General features: G+C 43.6%; 1 protein-coding gene across 1 annotated transcript in view; it reads right to left on the bottom strand.

Moving 5' to 3' along the window:
• EFCAB2 (EF-hand calcium binding domain 2) overlaps window positions 1-8,455 on the bottom strand; it is a 54,950-nt gene extending 46,495 nt beyond the window's left edge. Inside the window, exon 1 of the mRNA XM_060259259.1 lies at window positions 8,242-8,455. Coding sequence (XP_060115242.1) covers window positions 8,242-8,275 — 34 coding nt within the window. The 5' untranslated portion in view covers window positions 8,276-8,455. The remainder of the gene's footprint in view (window positions 1-8,241) is intronic.
• Between the last annotated feature and the right edge of the window lie 4,301 nt (window positions 8,456-12,756).

The raw sequence follows: 12,756 nt of genomic DNA, 5'->3' as shown, positions 1-12,756 counted from the left end.
TAAACAATGATTCCACAGTGTAATGACTACAGAGACTAAGCTATGAACCGGCATGTTGGCTTTATCATAAAATCGCTAGGTGGTCTCATGAAAGCTAATCTCTTTCAGCCATCCACTACCAATTGCAATACAGGAAACCTGGTAGGGGATAGCTCAATGAAAATGTCAACCCAGTGAGTAGCTGCTATGAAAAAGGCCAATTCCATGCTGCCATTACTAGAACAGCAACCGAGAATAAACCTGCCACTTTATATAAATCTATGGTAAGACCACACTTGGAATATTGCATGCAACTCTGGTCACCACACTCGAAAAAATATAATTGTTGAGCTTGAAAAGATGAAGAAAAGAGCAGCCAAAATCACATGGGGCTAGAATCGGTTAATCGCTTTAGTCAAGAAAAAAATAACACGTATGATAGAAGTTAATAAAATTATGCATTGTGTGAAGAGAGAATTTTTTTTTCTCTACCATAATACTAGGAGCTGGGGGTCATCCACTGGAGCCAAAGAGCAGGAGATTCAGGACAGCAAAAATAACTATTTCTTCACACGGTGCATAGTTAATTTGTGGAACCTGCTGCCACAGGATATGGTCATGACCACTAGCTTGAAAAACTTTAAAAGGGGAGTGGACAAATTCATGGACTATTAATCTGGGCTTTTGGGGTAGAAAAATCCCAGCATGAACTCATTTGCATATTAGGCCACACCCCCTGATATCACCATTGTTTCACACAGGGCTTTTTAGCAAAAAAAGCCCAGCAAGAACTCATTTGTGTATTAGGCCACACCTCCTGACACCGAGGCAGCCAGAACTGTGTTCCTGTGCATTCCTGCTCAAAAAAACCCCTGCTACTAATCATGATGGATATCTACTCCCCCCAGTACCAGAGGTAGTATGCCTCTTTAAATCTGTTGCTGAGGACCACAGGTAGGTTGAGGTTGTTGCAATCTACCTAATTATTCAATGCATATACCATGAATGGATTTCCCTGTTCAAGTGACTAATTATCTCAAAAATGAAATGTATCTCTAGCCTCCTCTTTCCTCTACCTCCTCCTCAAGATCGTCCCAAATTTCAATGATAGTTAGTCTTCAGAACCAATACACATAGTCCCCTTTTTCCTGATTGGATTGTTCTTTATATTTTTAACTCATGTATAACCTATTTTTTGTAGTTGACATTCCTAAGCTCTTCCCCTTTGACCCAACTATGTCTCAACCTTGGTTGTTTGAAGTCTGAATGGCAGTGCACCGTGAAATGTGGCACATGCCGTTCAAGGATTGAGCAGTGCCAAAGGGGGGAAACTGATACCAGAGTGCTGCTGAATAAAGAGGGTAGCCTTAAAAGACATGGGGGGCCTTCTCAAGCTAGTCTGTGTGCCCAGAAAGGCCCCATGATGGAGACCAGGGAAACTCCATATTGGAAGGCTGGGCTGCATAGCCAAGGCATGCCTCTGAGCGACCTTCCCCCCCACACACATCTTCTCTAGATGGAAAAATACTGGGATGTGCCAGTTTGAATGAATAATCCCATCACTGTCTCTCTTCCTCCCATGATCCATCTTTACCCCAACTCTGTCAATATACTATTTCGTTACCCCATTGTAGTATCATTTCAGTCTTTCTTGGGAATGTTGAAAACCAAATTGTCACCTAGCTGCCCTTCCTGAGTAGTCATACAGAATTATTTTTTTTAATGATGATGATGGTCAGTCTCCTTCAGACTTAAATAAGTTTTCAGAAGACTGAAAGGGGGGAATAAAGGGGGACCCCTGATTAATTAATGGAATACCCCTATGATAATGAATAAAAGAATGCTTCTGCCTTCAGAACTAGGATGTTTGATGCAACCTTTCATTAGAAGCACAGACAGCCCCAAGTGGGTGTGAATTCAAGGTTTTATATTAGATAAGAGACAGTGACCTCATTGAGGCCTCTGGATGTGTATTAGATAACAAAGGGGCCTCAGAGAAGCTTCTTGCTGGAGATGATAAAGCATGGAGACAGGAGGAATGGAAAAGTACTAGAAAGAGTTACAAGGGGGTGGGGAATATTGAATCAGATAAGCCTGTGTGCCTGCGCTGATGGGTTCTGTGTGAATAAAACGGTCTGTATGTAGAATGATTTTAACTTAGTCATTTGGGGGGCCCATGGCCGACTAAGTTCTGTTCTTGGTACCAAAAGTAAACCTAGTTTCATACCAGTAATGTGTGCGGACCTCGTTATTTCTCTGCTTCATCTGTTCACAGAATTCAGTCAGATTTTCAGATTCATGAGAGCCATGCTTAAGCTCCCAGAAATCTACAACCCTTTGCATAAGGAAGTTTCATTTATAGCAACTGCAGATATTTCTCAGATTAGCTACAGGAAAAGGGGGCAGGTCATAATTTTACTTTTAAAATATAATTATATACTACACATGCATTAATCCAAGTTCATCTGGCCAGTATTCCCAATGAACAATGTGATCAACCCACTCAGGATCGGCTTATACCCAATATTCAATCTGTTCTCTTGCTACCATGTGTTTGGCAAGTTTGAATGCTCAGCTTGCTAAAAATATTTGTTACTGTGGAAATGATCAGATGTTGTGCCTGTTCATATGTTAATTGTCCACATTAACCTCACAGCAATGGAAAAACCAGCTATCTAAATCTACTGTGAATCTAAACTGGGTCTTTGAATCTGTCTCTTCTTTGCTCTCTAATTTTTCATCATCATTACTTAAACCAACCACACTTCATTTCTGTTTCCTTATACAGACCAATAAACTTGCTAAGGACAGTAATATGTCTGGACATAGGAGGACAGAAAGCTGTTCCTGTTGGCAGCAGAGGAAAGGACTTGAAGTAGTGGGTTTAAATTAAGGGTGGGAGGTACCAGCTGGATATTAGGGAAAGTGTTGTTGTTGTTGTTAATTTGACATGTTTATTGCCCTATCCCAGCTTGTGCTGGGCTCTGGACATTGTACAGAGGCATGATGCCATAAAACAATATACAACTTTAAAATTCAATATACAAATTTAAAATTCACAATTTGGAAAGATTTAGAAATCAGAAAAAAAGATCCAAGATGGCATCCTATAAATTTTCTGTCCCAGTTCTGGACTATGTGGACATTTTCTGGGAAAGGAGAGAAGGAAATTAAAACAATATGGGGAAGGAGGGAGGAAGAAAAGTGTCAGCCAGTAAAAACTCATTGCTGCCCTCAACCAAAAGCCAGGTGGAACATTTCTACCTTGCTTGAGGCCCTGTGAAACTGCATAAGATCCTGCATGGCTCTGATGTCATTTGGCAGAGAGTTCCACCAGGTCAGGGCCAGGACTGAAAAGCCGTGGTCAAAGACAGTTGGACATACTGGGGGCCAGGGATAACCAGCAAGTTGTTATCATTAGAGAGCAAAGCTCTTCTGGGGACATACTGAAGGAGACAGTCCTGTAGATACATTGATGCTAGACTGCTCAAGGCCTTGAAGGTCAATACCTGGCTCTGTACTCCACTGGAAGTCCGTATAGGTGGCACAGCACTGGTTGAATATGTTCCCATCAGGACTTGTGCCCCCTCATTCTGGACTAGCTGGAGTTTCCAGGTCATTCTGAAGGGTAGGCCAATGTAGAGTGAATTACAGTAGTCTAATTTGGAGGTGATCATTGCATGGATTACCATGGCTAGATCCAGATGGGACAAGAAAGGAGCCAGTTGCTGAGCCTGGCAAAGGTGAAAGAACATTAGCCTGGTAACATGCATGACTTGGGCCTCCATCAAACAGGCTTCCTCGGGAGGTGGTGGGCTCTCCTTCCTTGGAGGTTTTTAAACAGAGGCTAAAGGGTCATCTGACAGCAATGAAGATCCTGTGAATTTAGGGGAGGTGTTTGTGAGTTTCCTGCATGGTGCAGGGTGTTTGGCTAGATGATCCTGGAGGTCCCTTCCAACTCTATGATTCTATGAATAAGGAGGCATCCAAAGTCACACCCAAGCTCTTGATGGAAAAAAAAAACTAAGCAGAGAGGATGGGGAACAGACTTTAAGAGTTGTTCAACAGTGGAATCAGCTACCTAGAGAGGTGGTGAGTTCTCCCTCACTGGCAGTTTTTAAGCAGTGGCTAGATAAACACTTGTCAGGGATGCTGTAGGCTGATCCAGCATCGAGCAGGGGTTGGACTAGATGGCCTATGTGGTCCCTTCCAACTCCATAATTCTATGGACATCAGAAGGGGGAAATAAACACAGGAAAAAAGGTGAAACAGGAATGAATGTGACTGGAAGATTAGAATATCAACAGTCCTCTACATGGCTGCCACATCCCTATTCCTCATTCATTACATGCTCTCAATTTCTATTCTTCTGCCTTCAATATATTACTTTTTTCCTAGCTCTGAATTTATGATACCATCCCACCCTCTAAAACATCATCCCATGCTGATCAATGGTGCAGCAAAATCAGGGCTTTTTTTGAGCAGGAATAACAGGAACACAGTTCCGGCTGGCTTGGGCAGACCTCTGGCTCAAAAAAAGGGTCTCCAACAGAGGGAAGGCACTATGCAGCCACACATTCCCAGACCACATGCTCAGCCCTCTCTGCCACCTCCAGCCTCCAATGGGCTTGCAAAGAGAGCAAGAGATGCAGAGCCACCCACTCCTCCTGGGAGAAGCTGGCCTGGTGCTGCCCACTCTGCTGCATGTGGCTCTCTCTCTCAGGCCATTTTTTTTGGGGGGTGCAGGGTGCAAAACAAGGTCTCTCATTGAGCTGTGTGAGAACACACACCCATGAAATGCAGCTGATGGCACTGTACTGTTGTGTCAATATGTGGAAAATAACCTACTGAACGGATGACATAACTTCTGGAGACATCAGGGGTGTGGCCTAATATGCAAATGAGTTTCTGTTGGGTTTTTTTCTACAAAAAAAAAGTCCTGCACAAAATCATCCTTATTCAGGGATATGCAGAAAAATGTGAGTCAGTAAACTTTTAAATATGAAGATTCTCTCCTACATACAGAAATAAGCATGCTTACTGCATGCTCAAGGGATGTTGAAAGCAATTGGAAAAAAGCAAAGCAGAGAGGGAATAGACTTCATTAAATACCTAACAATTTATAGGATCTTAGAAGGGGAATTAATTGTTAGGGTCAAGCAAAGTGTGTAGTTGGACACTAATTCCTTCTCCTGCTTTCTAGTCCAGGATTCAGATAAGTTCTGCAGCTCAGTAATTATTTGGTGCTCACTTGGCCCAAATCTCAGTAGTTAAATTGTACTGTTGAGGTTAAGCCTCAGCCATTATGGGGCAGGTCATTAGAAAGCTACTCAAGTCCACAGCATCTCACTCAAGCTACGTGGGGCAATTTCCTAAATCTTTGTATTTTTCTGTGATTCTTCATCTCTCCACCAATTTGTATAGTTAAACTTTGTCCTTTTCTTCCCTAATTCAAGACTCTGAGAAGGTCAAAAAATGTTTTTCTTTTGTGTATGTGAAGTTGTTTCAAGCCACTGCAGTAGAACAGGTGGCAGACCCAGATAAGCTAGTTTATAGATGTAAAAGCATTTTAATTCTAGTCTATCTAGAATTGCAGTTCATTTTTTACAAGTACTTTGGAATTATGAATTATAGCTGCATTATGGTTTTCATTGATGATGTAAAGGTATGTTTTCCCTGTTTATCATCCCTGACCAAGTTAATTTGATCTTTCTTGCAATTAGCTTCAACAAGTACCACTAAGTTTGTATTCCACTTTAAGATTTTACTAACTGTGTACTAGTTGCCTTGAAATAGTGCCTCTTTCTTTTTGTATTGAACATCTAGCCTGATGAAGAGTTTGGGGAACTCAAAAGCCTGCTCACTGTTCTATAACATTTTGTTCTGTCCTTTACACTACTAGCCATATTCACTGAATGAACATACAATCTATGTACAGAATACCCTTGATTTTTCTTTATACATGTGCTGCTGAGTAAGTCTCATGTTATATTCAACTCATGTTCAGTTGAATGTGTGATTGAAACAAATTTAACCAGGTAGAAGAAGATATTGGTTTTCATTGATGATGTAAAGGTATGTTTCCCCTTTTTATCATCCCTGACCCAGTTAATTTGATCTTTCTTGCAATTAGCTTCAACAAGTACCACTAAGTTTGCATTCCATTTTAAGATTTTACTAGCTGTATACTAGCTGCCCTGAAATAGCTCCTCTTTCTTTCTTTTTGTATTGAACATCTAGCCTGATGAAGAGTTTGGGGAACTCAAAAGCCTGCTCACTGTTCTATAATATTTTGGTCCGTCCTTTACACTACTAGCCATATTCACTGAACGAACATACAATCTATGTACAGAATACCCTTGATTTTTCTTTATACATGTGCTGCTGAGTAAGTCTCATTTTATATTCAAGTCATGTTCAGTTGAATGTGTGATTGAAACACATTTAACCAGGCAGAAGAAGATATTGGATTTATACCCCAACCTACATTCTGAATCTGAGTCTCAGAGCTGTTTACAATCTTTACTTTCCCCTCCCCCAAAAGACACCCTGTGAGGTAGGTGGGGCTGAGAGAGCTCCCACAGAAGCTGCCCTTTCAAGGACAGTTCTGAGATAGCTATGGCTGACTCAAGGCCATTCCAGCAGCTGCAAGTGGAGGAGTGGGGAATCAAACCCAGTTCTCCCAGATAAGAGTCCACACACTTAACCACTACACCAAACTGGTCCCTGGTTTGATTTGTAAAGTGAATGTACATTGGCTTCTCCTTATACATGTACATGAAAGGTGGAATGTGAGTTCATTGTAACATGTGAAAAAGATTACTGTTATTTAATATAGAACAGGGGTGTCAAATACATTTGTTATGAAGGCCGGATCTGACATAAATGAGACCTTGTCAGGCCGGACCATGTCAGGTTGGGCCAGGCCATGTATGTACCTATTTAAGATTAGGAAGCAGGGATACAAACTTTATAAAGGACACAGACAAACACAAGTAAATATTTTTTTAAAAAAAATCAAAACATGCTTAAAACATTAGCACTTGTTGGTCTTAAAGGTGCTTTCTTTGTATCTCTCCCATGCAATCCAAGGAACTGGGCAGAGGAAGCTCTGGCTCTTTCCTTCCTTCCCCAGGGGACCAAGAAGGGGAGGTTCCTCAGCCAACAGAATGAAGAGAGGCTTGGCTCAGTAGCTCTGCTGTGCAATTGAGAGAGCCTGGCAAAGCAAGCTATCCCCCCCTTCCTCCCCAAGGGAGGAGCCTCAGCCAGTGGAGAAAACAGAGGCTGTAGCTCCTGTGTGATTAAGCAAGCCTTGCAAAGCAAACTGTTATGCAGAAGGAAGCAAGATATAGGAGAACGAAGCAGATGACAGCCAGTTGCTTGGGGGCCTGATAGGAGCCCTCCGGGGGCCTGATTCTGCCCCTGGGCCGCATGTTCGACACCCCTGAGCATCACACTGCCATTGCTTGCATGAATATTTTCCATTTTTAAATCAAATGCATGTTCTTGCGAAACATCTTCCCTTTACTGCTGTGAAAAATGTAAAAAACATTAAATGTCTCTTAGGTTCCTAGAATAAAAAAATGCTACGTCAATTTAATGGAGGCTTAGTGGAAGGTTATATAGCCCACCAAAAAGCGCATCCGCCAGTTTTCAAACATTAAGCCTCTATTACCAGGGCAGAACGCTTTACTCCAGGCCCACTGACAACCTTAATGTCACTTGTGAAGGCAGCCTAACCGTGCCACCCTTAGAGGTCTACTCAGTATTCTTCTGAAGCTACACAATGGCTCTTATTCGCAGGAAAGCGTTTTTAAGATTAAGACTGCCTGTAAGAGGCTTCCACCCGGGTTTTTATTTTGTTTTTTAAAAAATATCCTGCTGCATGAGATGAATAAGAAGTGCCGCTTAAAACCAGCAACAGGCAATCATACTTAAGTGGCTGTCCGATCCTATGCACAGGGTCTACGTGTTTTTCAAGTTTAAAAGTTTGTCTCGTAAGGAATACTAGGAGCGGGGAGCGGATATAAACAGTGAGATAATCAAGAAGATGGAGATTAGCAGCTGGCAGCGAGGGCCGAGGAACGGAAGCACGGAAACTAGTGGGAGATTTAAGACAACCACAGAGTGCTGCCGCGTTTGGTTTTTCGCACTCGCCCTCAACCTACGGCTATTCACGACAAGACGCCGCCCTAGCGGGGAAAGCATGTAGAGGAGATCACCAAGCTGCTTTCGAAGAATCTCCAGGCGGTTTGTCCTTACCCGCAGTGGCTGTCTCCTTCTCTTCCGTCGCCATGCTTGCCTTTACAGCGGTCGTCGTGGAGATGCTAAGACAAGCGCTCGCTGTGGCCTAGTCTGCCCCTCCTTGGCCCGCGTCGCTGCGCTACCTGCTTTGGCTGCAAATGCTCAGTCTCTGCCTATCGCAGGCAGTGTAAGTTGAATAGTAGAGGATGACTTCTTTCTCCCTCTGCTCCCCTCCGCTTGACTTTCTCATGTACCTTTTCTGTCTTCTCGAAGGTTAAAACTAGAAATTTTAGTAACGACCTATTTTTTTTCCAGTGGGGGAAAAATAGCTGTAATGGCTGCACCTGTATATTTATGTCTTGTTCCGAAATGAATTTCGCCTATAGGCTACTTTGTCGGCACAGTGCTTTATAATGAGAGACAGAAAAAATTGCGAGCCTTACCTGGGTTCCTACCACTGGGTACAATTGCATGGCCGTATAGTGTTGACCAACTCTTCAAGGCCAGCTTCACTTGCAGTTCAGAAAACTATGGTTATATGTATTTTTAAAACACGTTTATTATTAAATTCACAAGTATGTGACTGTTAAGAAATACTGATTAAAATGTTTTGACAATGTAGAATTCCTGTTTGTCTCTTAATCACCCTCCTTGCAGAAGCTCTGTGCCTTTCAGTAGGGGAAAGACAGAAATCCCTTACTTAGTACTTTAATTAGTACTTAAATGTTAAATTGAGGATCTGTGTGGCCCAAATCTGCCTACAAGCAATCAGGTACCCCTCATCTTTCCTGTGTCTAGTTTTAGCCAGAAACCCCTTCCCAAAAATATTTTGTATTCATTGTCATCATTTGCATTAGATTATGATTTCTGTTAACTACCTTGGGATCTTTTTCTGCCTGGAAAATTGGATTAAAGTATAATAAAGAAATGCCATGATATGGAGGCCAGTGCTACTTAATCTCAGGTCTTCCCCTCAGAGCTAGGGGAAGTGCACATTATAAATGCCAAGAGGTTATTATTCTCATGTAGGAGCCTAAACACTGATGTAATAGGATCTAGACCTGAAATCTGAATTAAATTAAACTAGAAGTTCAGAAAGGGAAGCTGCATATGTTGGGGAAGTTTCTGATTGTTTCTTCCTGTTCATTCGGTAAAGCAGAGTACACAGATGTCCACTTTAAGATTTTATCATTTGCATACTGGTTTAAAAGACGTCTGGAATGTGAGGGAGGCATACATGCATTCTACTGTGTCCCCCCCTTAGTCATCTTTTATAAACTGAAAACTCTATGAGCCTTTCCTCATAGAAAAGGTGCTCCAGCTCCCTAATCATTTTAGTTGCCCTCCTCTGTACTTTTTCCAGTTCTACAATTCCCTTTTTGAGATATGGTGACTAGAACTGTACACAGCCTTTCAAACAAACTGGACACTATTTGTAATTCTGAGAGATTTCCATCTACCATTTGGAAACTGGCAACCCAGTTTGTGACTCAGATCAAGGCTCATTTTGACCAGTAGACAGATAAGCACATCTGGATAATCTGAAGTGCATGAAGGTGAGAAGAAAAATTCTTTCTACTCTCTTCATATCATATATAGTCTCTTCTCTTTCTTTCATTCAAAGCGTTACAAATAACTATCTCATCCCCTTTATTACTTGTTTTTGTAACCTAAAATGCTCGTAATGTCTTTTAATTAGTAGAATTTCTATGTCTTTTTGAATAATTCTGAACTCAGAAATTTCCATTTTATTGTGTGCCAAGTTGGTTTCCAGTGAGCTCATAACTTTAAGATTTGTTCTTCAATCATCACAGGCAGTTCACACCCAATCAGCAATCAGCCTATAAATGAAATAAGGGTTTGGTTTTGTCCAAATATATATAAGTACTCACAGAACATCTTATCTGCCATTTTACCGCTATTTCATCAGGTTTAAAGAGATCCTTTCGGAGCTCTTCACTCTTTTGGATTTCACCAGCATGAATAATTGGGTATTATCCAGACAATTTTTCTGCCTTACCATTCACTCATGGTTTCAGTTAAATTCTTAGTAAATTCAGCAACATAATTCTGAATCTGATACAAGTCCTTAGGAGATCTCAGCTAGGGTTGCCAACTCTGCGTTGGGAAATTCCTGAAGATTTAGGAGTGCAGTCTGGAGTGGGGAGGGGTTAAGGTTGCCAACTCTGGTTTGGAAAATACCTGGAGATTTTGGAGGTGGAGTCTTAAAAGGGTGGGGTTTGGGGAGGGGAGGGACTTTACTGTCACCTGAAGATCAGGTCTAAAGCAAGAGATCTCCAGCTACCGTCTGGAGGTTGGCAACTCTAGGAAAGACCTCAGCAGGGTATAATGACAGCGTCTACCTTCTGTTTGGGGATCATTTGTAATTCTGGGAGATCTCCATGCCCCAGCTGAGGCTGGCAACCCTAGACCTAACTCTTTTCAGTTTTGAAAACTGTCTGTTCCTGCCCTTTGTCTTCTACTCTTCAGCTAGACCACTTCATAAGATTTGACTTCCTTCTGATATATAAAACTACTGAAAAGGATGATCTGGCTACCAGATCATCCCTCTTCACTTGTTTGCTGAAACTTTCAAGCAATTCTATGATAGAAAAGCAAGTCCATTTTACAGATATCAGTATGTGCTTATGTAGAATAAATAGCAATATAGTGAGAGGCTCAAGGCCCAGCCGTTTTGAACTTCATACAATTTTTAGAATTTTGGGGAACATGAGCTAGTCAGAAAATGGCTGCCACTGTGGACCAATCCTAAAATGTTGGGAAGCTCCAGAGAATGTTGAAAGGTTTCAGCCCTTTTAAAATAGAGTCAGCTGCCTTCAAACAGGCATTCCTGCAGATGCAAAGAAAGTACTCTCAGTTCTTTGGGGGGGGGGAGTGGCGTTATTCATACGAGAGGCTTACTCCTTTAGGGCGCTCCTGGCCCCAAAGATCGAAGGTATTGAATGTGCCGGCCTGGCGTGGGATGTTGGAGAGGGGTTGGCGATCTGGCTGATGTACCGTTCGCCTAGCGCACCAGCCGGCGCCTTACCGTCCCTGCTCGAGGCGGTGACAGGCTGGGCGTTGGAGCACCCAAGGCTGGTGATCCTGGGTGACTTCAACGTCCATGCTGATGACCCGGTCTCCAGTTCGGCGACGGACCTAGTGTCATCCATGGCGACACTAGGGCTCTCTCAACTTGTTACAGCCCCCACGCATCAGGCCGGACACACGTTAGACCTGATCTTTGCGGCCGGGGTTATGGTGGACGATATAATCGCGGAAGTGGTGCCATGGTCGGACCACCTCGTCCTTAGGGCTCGTGTGAATGCTCCATGCCAAACCTGTCTAGGCGACGAGCGCATTATGGCTCGCCCGCGGAACCAGATGGACCCGGAACAGTTCCAAATGGCTCTGCGGGATCCCTGGCCCTCTGGCGATTCACTCAATGACCTGGTTGAGACCTGGCATAGCCGGCTCTCCAGAGCCATTGATGAGATCGCACCCCGACGCCCTCTGCGACCCCGAACTAGGCTGCCGTTGTGGTATACCCCGGAACTACGCCAGCTGAAACAGGGCCTCAGACGGCTAGAGAGGCAATGGCGACGTACTCGTGACGAAGCGGCTAGAACATCTTATAGAGAGTTTATGAGGTCCTATGAGATGGCAGTCAAGGCCGCAAAGAAAACATACTTTGCGGCTAAGATTGCGTCTGCAAATTCGCACCCGGCACAATTGTTTAGGATAATTCGGAACCTTACCACATTGCCACAAGGCAAACCAAATGTTAAGGAATTAGAGATAGGCTGTGAGGCATTTGCGAATTTTTTTGCAGACAAAGTCCAGTCGCTCCGCCGCGACTGCCCCGCCATATTAGATACAGTATGTGAACTCGAGGCTCCGTGCCTGTCTTCAGGTTTGATTCTGGACCATTTCGACCCACTCGACCTAGAGGAGGTTGACAGGATCCTCTCTACTGCACGCCCAACAACTTGCGATCTGGACCCGTGCCCCTCCTGGCTAATTAAAGCTTGCCAGGAGGAGCTAAGATGTCCTATACGGGACATCATAAATAGATCTCTTTCGGAGGGTTCTTTTCCAACCCCTCTAAAGGAGGCAGTGGTCCGCCCCCTCTTGAAAAAAGCTACATCAGACCCAGCCGAATTGGCTCATTACCGGCCAGTCTCAAATCTGCCCTTTTTGGGCAAAGTTATAGAGAGGGCTGTGGCGTTGCAACTACAGAGCTTCCTGGATGACGCTTCCACTCTTGATCCATTCCAGTCCGGCTTCCGCCCGGGCCATGGGACAGAAACAGTTCTGGTCGCCCTCATGGATGATCTCCGGCGACATCTGGACCGAGGCGGTGCGGCGGTATTGCTGTTGTTAGACCTTTCGGCTGCGTTCGATATGGTCGACCACCGGCTGCTGACCCGCTGCCTCGCCGACGCAGGGATTCAGGGGTTAGCCTTGCAGTGGCTTTCCTCTTTCCTGGAGGGTCGGGGACAAAGGGTGGCAATTGGGGGGGAGCTGTCCCGG

This window comes from Heteronotia binoei, chromosome 1 (genome assembly GCF_032191835.1).
Source record: "Heteronotia binoei isolate CCM8104 ecotype False Entrance Well chromosome 1, APGP_CSIRO_Hbin_v1, whole genome shotgun sequence".
NCBI lineage: Eukaryota > Metazoa > Chordata > Lepidosauria > Squamata > Gekkonidae > Heteronotia > Heteronotia binoei.
The sequence above is the reverse complement of the archived record's forward strand: the minus strand, read 5'-3'. Positions and strand labels throughout refer to the sequence as shown.